General features: G+C 30.4%; 1 protein-coding gene across 1 annotated transcript; it reads left to right on the top strand.

The window, feature by feature from the left end:
• Nucleotides 1-3,499: 3,499 nt before the first annotated feature.
• On the top strand, nt 3,500-9,025 carry LOC133029022 (uncharacterized). Its single transcript, XM_061110244.1, has 15 exons — nt 3,500-3,985; nt 4,790-4,912; nt 5,045-5,104; nt 5,187-5,282; nt 5,393-5,476; nt 5,568-5,686; nt 5,778-5,879; nt 6,525-6,641; nt 7,074-7,142; nt 7,332-7,398; nt 7,702-7,755; nt 7,874-7,969; nt 8,250-8,309; nt 8,392-8,436; nt 8,588-9,025. Exons 1-15 carry the CDS (start codon nt 3,968-3,970, stop codon nt 8,681-8,683), a joined length of 1,206 nt encoding a protein of 401 aa, XP_060966227.1. The 5' UTR covers nt 3,500-3,967; the 3' UTR covers nt 8,684-9,025.
• Nucleotides 9,026-10,074: the final 1,049 nt, after the last annotated feature.

The raw sequence follows: 10,074 nt of genomic DNA, 5'->3' as shown, positions 1-10,074 counted from the left end.
GTGTGATATGATTATCTGAGTGTATGTATATGTTATGTGTATATGCATGCTTAAAGTGTTAATTGCACTATCAACGCTTGTATGGTTATGGTACAGAGTGCATTGGTAAGTGAATATTGTTGTGAGTACAGTACAGTGATACCAACACAAGTACGAGAAAGTGCTGAGGTGTGTGGTATATCACTAAGTGGTACTCAGGGTACGAAATAAACCCTACCAACACTCATACAGTGAGGTACGTTGTGTATGTGGTATAGTGGCTGTACCCTAGTATTGAACGTTCTTACTCATCTATTAAGCCTTGTAAGTAGGTGTATGGGCGCCTAATTACAGGTCGGAAATTATATGATATGTTATATGCATTTCTTACTGAGTCTGTCGACTCACAGTTCTGCTTCCATGTGTAGGTAAAGGAAAGACGAAAGCTGAACAGGAGTGAACCTGAGCTAGGGTTAGATTGTACATGTCAAAGCAGCGCAACCTGGAGTGTTCGGTCTCGGGACATCTGGGGATTGTATTTTGGTAGTCGCTGTGCGACCTATCAAATGTGTATTTTGGAATATTAACTTTTGAAAAGTTTGAAAACAGGATCCCGACACTTGTAAATATTTTAATATATTATAAAGTTTATTAAATAATATGAAATTTTTAATTTAACACGTTTTTCAAGAAAATTCTTTGATTAGCAAAGATTGCACTGTAATTGAAAAAGCACTGTAGTGTGTCTTAGCATTAAGGCGTTACATTTTATTTCTTTAGATTATTCAAGGAAATGGGTAGTCTACATCTATGTCTATGTATAAAGTTGAAGAGTGAGACTATGATGTGACAGTTAAAAGTTATTTTGGGTAATTAATTTATAATAGAATATGTTTCACTTATGTATAAAAGTGAGTACTTACCAATCAATGTTTGATTTATTTTATGTACAGAGCAATTCAATTGGAAAAGATATTAACGATGACTACAAGTGAGATACAGTGATGATATCATTAAATGTAGTAGTGACTATAAATGAAATATTGGTAATAATAGTTATTTTAAAATTATATGATAAGTTTTCAATAAATATATATTTTAAAATTATACATAAAAATAAATTTGAAATTATTTGATACGATTTTATTATTTAATAAATATTCATACATATAATTTAAACTGTCTATAAATAGCCGCACGCGAAGCGCGGGCTGTTAACTAGTTATATATATTTCTATTATAAGGTATATATTTTCTGTTATATGGTATATAAATTTGATTGTATAGTATATCATTTTATTTTAGATAAGGCATGTTTAGTTTTTATTTTATTATACATAAATGTGATATATAATTTTGTTAATATGATATATACAATTTTTTTAATAATATTATATTATTTTATTTTATTTTTTATTGTAGGTATATAATTTTTCTTCTATGGTATATAGTTTTTGTTGTCTATAGTATATCATTTATTTAAGATGATATTTAGTTTCTATTTTATTATATATAAATTTTTTGGTATGTATTCACATTTTAATGGTGGTATATATAATTTTGTTAGCATGCTATATATATTTTTTGAGTATTAATTTAGTATTGTTATAATTTCCTTGTGGTATATAATTTTATTACTACAGTATATTAATTTTCACTACTACGATATATCAAATACTACTGTATATATTTAATGATCTAATATATTTATTCATTTTTGTTACAATATAATAATATGCAATACTAAAAAAATTATATAACTTAATTTTATTATTATATATTTTTTTTTTTTAAAAAAAATATGTGATAAATGTATTTGTATAATTCTTATTAGCTAATTTATTATATTTGGCCATTTTCTTAATTTTTTTTTTAAAAGGGACATTTACTAATTTAGTTTCCAAATTTATGACCATTTTGCATTAGTAAAAACAACATAAACTTAGTAAAGTTTATGTTGTTCTAGAAAAAATAAATAAAGAAAAAAGAGATCTTTTTTTACTTAGAAAGTTTGAGTTGTTTACTGTTCTTCTTCTTCCCCTGTATTGTTCTTCTTGAAGATATTCTTACAAGATAGGCTCTCTGTTTACTGGTCTCTCTCTCACTCTCTCTCATCAAGCACATCTTGAAGGTTGAAGTTCAAACAATTGTATAAAAAATAAATAAATAAAAAAGAACATGAAGAAGAAGATGAACATGGGAGAGAGATGAATAGCTTAAGATGATGAAAAAAAATATGAAATCATGAAATGTGGGGTAAGTGTGATTACAAAACAAAAAAAAAATGTGAGTTGCTATGATTTGACTATGAGCATCACATCAACAATTTTTTTTAAAAATTAATTAATAAAAATAGAGAAAGACATGTAAAATAATAAGTGGCAGTATAAGCATTATAAAAGACAGTTAAATGTACAGTATTTTTGTAATTTCTATCGCATGGCAGTATAAAAGTAATAAAATCAAAAAAAAAAAAAAGTGTACAATTGTGAGTTGGGCTGAAGGAAAGGGTGGTCATAAGCCCAAAGACATTACTATTGGACGAGGGCACTACTACAGTAATAGACTGAATCTGAAAGTGCAGTCCAAGATGCATTAGACTGGGCCATGGTGGGCCGGACCACAGTCATGGTGGCCAATAGGCTGTTCACAATCAAGAATACTACTAATACAATAATAGCAGGGAGCAACCCACCACACTATGATCTGAATCTGATGAATATCAACCATGGATTATATGCTTCATTAATAGTTCTTCACTTAAATCTTTCTTTTGCAGAAAAATCATTCATACCCTTGTTTGTACTGCTAGTAGTATTAATAGAAAGGCTAATTAGTATCTTTGTTACATGTCAAAATAAAATGCTAATTAGCCTAATAGAAAATTAAGTATTCTGTTTTGGTTTTGCTTTTCCCTTTTTCTTTCCGTTATTTTCTCTTTTATCATGCAGATTCTTAATTTCCCGGCGTGCAAGGAAAGAAAAGAATCCAACTTTATACTTGTTTAAAAATCATAATCAAAATATTATGCACATTTTACTTTCTTTTTTCTTTGTTTATTTCGGGCTACTTATCAATTGTTGGGGAAAAAAATCACAATATCAGACACCACGATTGTTAGCTTGTACATATCTTATAATCATATAAGACAATAGTTCCTTTCAGAAAAAAATAAATCAATAAAAATAGTATGACGTTGTTGTATGAATTTGTTACACAAACTGTTTAAAAAATCATCATAGCTGAAAGTCACAGTCATATCCAAAATAATAATAGAAAAAAGAGATAGCACCAAGAATCTATTATTTGAAATAAATAAAAAAGTCAAGAATGTATACGAATAGTTTTATTTCTTTTTTAATTATTATTATAGTGAATGATAAAAAAAAAATGATAATAGAATAAAACACCAAACCGTGGCGTGAACAAGACGAGACGACTAGAATAAAAACAAACTAATAAATCTTTGTAAGAGATATTTTAATCAAAAGAAAAAATCTATCATAGTAAGAGATGGCTCCTTTATTCTTCCCATAATTATTATTAATTTATAATTACAATTAATATGAATATTAATATTAATATCAGAGATTTAGTCTTGTACTGACTCGTAGTAGAAAAAATGGAGTTAAGATAGGCCTAACTCAAACCCAAAACCCGCACCTGTTTAATTTACCCGTCTTACTCGCTCTGCCTCTCTCTCCTTCTCTCTCTCTCTCTCTCTCTCTCTCTCTCTCTCTCTTTACAATTATATATCTTCTTTTCTCTCTCTCTGCAACTCCATCTGTTCCACGTTTTCTTTTTTTCTTTCTTTTGAATATATTATACATAATTGTGATGATTGATATGTGCCCAGTAACGTAATCCTCGACCATTGGTGAAAATGCTTCAAAGAACACGTTTTTGGGTTGTGTTGGGCATATATTGATTATAATAGTAATAGTAATTGTTGTTCGGTGTTGGGGTCTTGGCAGTTTCAGATAATCAAATGAAGTCTCCTGATTTTGTAAGTACCCATCTTCATCTTTCTTCTGTCTTTTTTCCAATTTTACTCTTTTTTTGTTTTTTGTTTTTTCTTTGGTAGTTAAAGTTTAGATTTTTAATAACCGAACATCACCAAACAAATGATATCTATACGTATAAATTATATTGTTGGGTTTCAGATATGTCGTTTCTCTGCCTTTTGTAACAAGAATTTATGTAAAATCAGTTCCTAAATCCCATAAATATATTTATATATTTGTATACAGAGATAGATATGTTTTGCATGTGTTTGCTTCATTGGTTAAGTACACTAATTTCGATGCTGCTAATAAATCCTAATTTACTTTCTTGGTTTCAGTGAGTCCAGCACATTATGACTTTTAACAGACAAAACCAATCAGCTTAAGTTGTGATAAAGTATTTTTCTTTTTGCTGTAATTGTACACAAAGGCTTAGGTTATTTCTTCAAATTGTTTTTGAGTTTTCATTGATCGGCATTACATTAAAGCTATATATACTCATCAATAAGAAAGTGTACTCTTTTATTTTCATTCACTCATAAGTTTCCTTACCCATTTGAACATAATTATTCTTTGCATAATTTGAACAATTTGTGTTCTCATAAAGAGCAAGCAATATATTGTCCCTCTCCTGAATCTTTGCATTTCCTCTTATTAATTTCAATTATTGGTTATTGAATCTTTTTTGTCAGTACCCATAAGAATTTTTTACAGAATTAGTACTTTTGGGGTTGCAAGATAACACTGAAAAGTTCTGTTTATGTAGTTAAATTTGGCTTTTGGTTTATTCTTTCTCCTCTTCTCAGGTATCTTTACTTGCTGATTCACACAGTAGGAGGTCTTGCTTTTGTAGCCTTGTTCCTGCAACTTCTTTGCTATGTCTAGTTTTTTTATTAGGGAATGCTTTTATAGCACCAATCTACAAAGAGGTATTTATTTCTTCTATTCATCTTTTTGTACTTTTTTTTTTTTATGTAAATATAAGATCAAACTTTCTTAGAATCTGGTCTATAGTTAAGTCCCTCAAACTTTGTAATGACTCTTTTGATACTTCTGTGTAGAAATTATCAATATGGGGAATGACTGATACTCTACATAATCTTAACTTCAACAAATGCAAGGTGTGTTTTCTTCCATACAACATAAATTATTAATGTACATAAATATTGGGACGTTGTTATTCACATTTGTTTGTCCCTTTAGAACCAATGTAGACCTAATGGGAGTGAGGCATTACCCGAAGGTATTGTATCCAAGACTTCAAACTTGGAAATGCGGCCTTTGTGGGGTTTTCCAAAGGTATGATTTTAGATGACTTATTCTAGTCCATTGATTGCTTTAAGTATGAGAATTCTAAATCTGTTTTCAAGGCTTCTTGTCAATACTGATTTGCATCCTTTTTCAACCAGAAAAATGAAAGTGCTAAGGTTAACTTATTTGCTGTGGCTGTTGGCATAAAACAAAAGGATTTAATCAATAAAATGGTTAAAAAGGTAAGAAGCAAATTTTTGCTCTCTAAAATTAACGAGTTATACTTTCTGTATCCAAGTGAATGATTCCTCCTGTTTACACATTGTTTTGCAGTTTCTATCCAATAATTTTGCTGTAATGCTCTTCCATTATGATGGTAAACTTGATGAATGGAAGAGTTATGAATGGTGTGACCATGTGTTACATGTATCTGCAATCAATCAAACAAAATGGTACTTCTCTCAACTTTTAGTCTAACCTTATTAAAATGGAAGCTGCAGTTTTCAAACCTGATTTATCGTGTGATGATGCCATTGATGCTAGGTGGTTCGCCAAACGTTTCTTACATCCTGATATAGTGGCTGAATATGGCTACATTTTCCTTTGGGATGAGGACCTTGGAGTAGAAAGTTTCAGTCCTCAAAGGTATGTCATGTCACCTCATGTTTATGCATTTGTGTTTTTGTATTTCCTATTATGAATGCTCTATATGTACCATATTCAGATTATGAGGGTTGCATATCTTTTATCTTAAAAACTCACTCTTTTATCACATGTTAGCTAGCACCCGAAGTTCAGACATAAAATTTCCTTAAACCCTTTTTCTTTAAATCCATTCTTTAGACCTTGTTTGTATTAAATTAGTTGCATTAAGGATTGAAAAATAACACCTTAGTTGATATTTCTTTTAAGGGTAAATACCATTTTGGACCCTCTGTTTTACAAAAGTTACCAATTGGACCTTGTGTTTTGTTAAATGACAAAATGGACCTTGTATTTTCTAAAATAGTACAAATAGGACCCTGAATTGATTTTTTTTGTCAAAATAAAGTTTAATTATAATCCGATCTAAAAGTGCTATGACAAAACTGTTTACATTTTTTGTATCTGTTCGTATTAAGCATTGTCTTCAAGTTGGTTGTATTAAAAAAAAAGTTGTCAAAAATTAAGCTCATATTTTAGAAAATACAGGGTCCATTTTGTCATTTAACAAAACACAGGGTCCAATCTGTAACTTTTGCAAAACACAGGGTCCAAAATGGTATTTACCCTTCTTTTAAAATCTTTTAGGTATATATCTATTGTTCAAAGTGAAGGGCTTGAGATATCCCAGCCTGCACTTGATCCAGCCAAATCAGTAGAGCTGCATCATCAAATTACTGCACGGGGGAGGAAGATAGTCCACAGGTATTAGTAACAATTCCATATTATCAGCGTGGCAAGTTGTAGTTTTCGTAACTTTTAGCTACATTTGAAGAAGTATGGCACAAAGTAATGTTGTCCTTCTTATGATAAACAAAAACAGATCACAAGGACACCATCTTTGAAAACATGATTAGTTTTAGACAATAAAATTTATGTGAAGAAAAGTATGAAAAAGTTCACAGGGATTTTGGTTTTACCTTCATATGTATTGTCAGATAATTGCTATTTACTGTGTACAAGGAATTATTCAAGATTCAAGTAGCAGAGAGTGATTATTTTTTTTCTTTTAAGCTTAAAATCATTTCTAGGTGCGGTTATTTAATGCCACCATTTGACCAATTAAGAGAAATGCCTGTGTGTAGTTTATTTCTCTAGTATGAAGGCTTACTTATTTTTCACTGTTTGTGTCTGCAGAAGAATTTACAAGCATGGTGAAAGTGGGAAAGGTTGTGATGGCAGCAGTACAGCTCCTCCATGCACTGGGTAAATTTTCAGCTTTCAGACTTAATAGTACTACACCATAATAGTGTTATCTTGCTAACCAAGATAGGAATTTTTTTTTTCTTTCCTGAAATAACTTTAGTGGATCCTCTTTGTACATTTTGTAAAAGTATTGCTGCTATAATATAAGTTCATTTACACCATAATATGAAATGAAGATTTTTGTTGCAGATGGATTGAAATGATGGCCCCTGTTTTTTCAAGAGCTGCTTGGCGTTGTGTATGGTATATGATCCAAGTGAGTTCTTTTCTGTTTTAAGAATGAAATGAATCACCTGACAGGGGTAGCTCAAACGCTCAGGCGTGTGGTTCGCTCCCAGGTCGGATGTTTGAGTCCCTCCTGGGTACTAACATAGCATTTATTATAGTGTCCTCTTTTATGCTCCCAAAATAGTGTAGGATTAGAGAGAGTGACTAATTTCAAAACAAAAGAAAAACAATGACATGTCATGAATCAACTCTTCTTATGTAAAATCAGTAAAATAAATGAATCGTGAATGTTAATTTTGACTTAATGACCTTCTTGTTTGATTATTTGCAGAATGACTTGATTCATGCTTGGGGTCTAGATATGCAGCTTGGTTACTGTGCACAGGCATGTTTTTTCTGATATATTATTTTTATCTTAAATGGTTGCATTACTTTGACCTTCTCATTGATCATTTTGGCTAGACCATGTTGATTAAGTATTCTTTATCTTTCTTTCTTGACAGGGTGATCGAACCAATAATGTTGGTGTTGTTGATGCTGAATACATAATTCATTATGGTCGCCCTACACTGGGAGGTGGAGGTGGTGATGGAAATAAGGTTAGAAATATGATCATACTCTCTATTCTTATTGGGACACACTCCATCTTCTCTTGAGCTTTATGTTTAACTTTTCACTTGGTAATTTTGACTATTTTTTATACATGAAATTCCCATCTTACGTTAAGCACAATAATCATATACATAGATAAAAATCTAAACTCTTTTCAAACATAAAATGTCTGATGTCATTTATGATGGTATCTTATCAACCATGTAAACCTCTCATGTTTTGTCATGTGCATAATCCAAAAATAACTGCCAACATATTCCGATGCAGACAAGTTTTTCAGCGAAAGGCCACACTGTTAAAACAAAAAATATTTCAAGCACAGAGAAGGTTTCGATCTCTACACTACATCTTCACTGTATTTTCACTGTCAATTGGACCTAAAACCCCTTAATCTTTTTCTTTTTTGTAGGCACCATCCCATTCTCATTCCCATTTTAAGGGCCCCAGAGTGGATGTAAGTTTTGACTTATGAGTTACATTCTTCTTTTGAAACTTCCCAAACAAGAACAATATAAACTTATTATGATTCAATGAGGCAATTGGATTGGAGATTTGATATCTTATGTTAGATCAACTTAAGAAATTGTTTTGTGTAATATGTGTAGGTGAGAAGGCAATCATACATAGAATTAGATATTTTCAAGAAAAGATGGGAAAAGGCTGTTCAAGAGGATAAATGTTGGGTTGATCCTTACAAATGAACACACAGGAGAAATCCCATACATTCTAAATTTTTCTGCCACTTTACAGCAAAATATTGCATAAAGGGAGGTATGAGCAATGAGCACAAGGTATTGATGATGGTTTATGCTTATAGGAGTAACACAATTTTATGTTGTCATTCTTTTCTTTAAAAAAAAAATAATAAAAAAAGAAAAGAAAAAAGTTAAAATTAAAAATAATCTTGTAAATGTGTTATTTTTATTTTTATTTTTATTTTCTTACGTAAATAGTATATAGATAGATGTTTGTGCGCAAGAAAAGTAGGAAATTATTTTGTGCCTTCAGAGCAATAATAAATTTTTACTTGTTGAGTTTCTAAAGTTAGATATCACAATAAAGTTTCATAAAATGATCTTATTAAGCCTTTAGTTTGAGTGATTTCATATAGGAATTACTTTTTTTCTTCTTCTTCTTATTAAAGATCCAGCTGTCAGTGGGATTGTGGGGACAAGCACATCCACTCTAGATGAACCCCATTATGTTTATATTTAATTATAGAGTAATGTTTGTGGCACACTTAAAACACTTAAACAGTGACCTGTAATAATCTTAACTACACAACTAAAAGTAATGTGATCCACACCAAAATATTTATGGTAAAAATTAAATATACGTCATTACTAATGTTATAACTTATAAAGTTGTTATTCTAGTTAGAATTTACTTTTCATTATTGCAAATTGTGGGGTATTTTTATATGTACTCTAGTTGGACGGACGAAAAGATTGTTTTTGCTGTTGAAAAGATATGTTGAATTGTATGTTTTGAAACTGAAAAAAAAAAGAACTGAAAGATTATAAGAGTGAATAAAAGTAGAGGGATGGATGATGATATTCAGCCAAAAAACATAAAAATTACTAGTAATGTATTATTCAATGATTAAGAATTTGAGGGTCACAGCCCATTTTCACTTGTTTCGAGGTACAAACAACACAACACAAGAGTGGAGAACTGGAGATGTTGGACAATACCAACTTTAGGTTAAAAAGGGCTTTACAACTGGTTCACACTTTTGAGTATTGACACCAAAGTCAAACAGTCAAATACGCCATATGTGTTTTATTTTGAAATGAGGCCACCATTGTGGGTCCGATTGCCATACTCATTGTGCTTATTATTTTTCAGTAGCAGTCTTCGTCCAATCCGCACTATTTTGCTAATAGTGCATTCGATTCGCATTAAGTGCGGATTTCATTTTTTGGATCCAATTCAATCCGTACAATAATTCAAATTCAATCTACAAAAGTATAGATTGGATATGTTATTTTATATTGGTTATTTTTTAATATTAAATTATTTAATATTTATGAAAAATATATATTTTTTTTCAACAAAAAAATATAATAAATTATTGTTATTTTATGTCTCC

This window comes from Cannabis sativa, chromosome 2 (genome assembly GCF_029168945.1).
Source record: "Cannabis sativa cultivar Pink pepper isolate KNU-18-1 chromosome 2, ASM2916894v1, whole genome shotgun sequence".
Lineage (NCBI taxonomy): Eukaryota > Viridiplantae > Streptophyta > Magnoliopsida > Rosales > Cannabaceae > Cannabis > Cannabis sativa.
Note: the sequence above shows the minus strand (reverse complement) of the source record. Positions and strands in the feature narration are given on the sequence as shown.

Coding starts and splice junctions, on each gene's coding strand:
- LOC133029022 (XM_061110244.1), top strand. Junction 7,756..7,873: donor AGCTTGGTTACTGTGCACAG/GCATGTTTTTTC, acceptor CTTTCTTGACAG/GGTGATCGAACCAATAATGT. Junction 8,437..8,587: donor TTAAGGGCCCCAGAGTGGAT/GTAAGTTTTGAC, acceptor TAATATGTGTAG/GTGAGAAGGCAATCATACAT.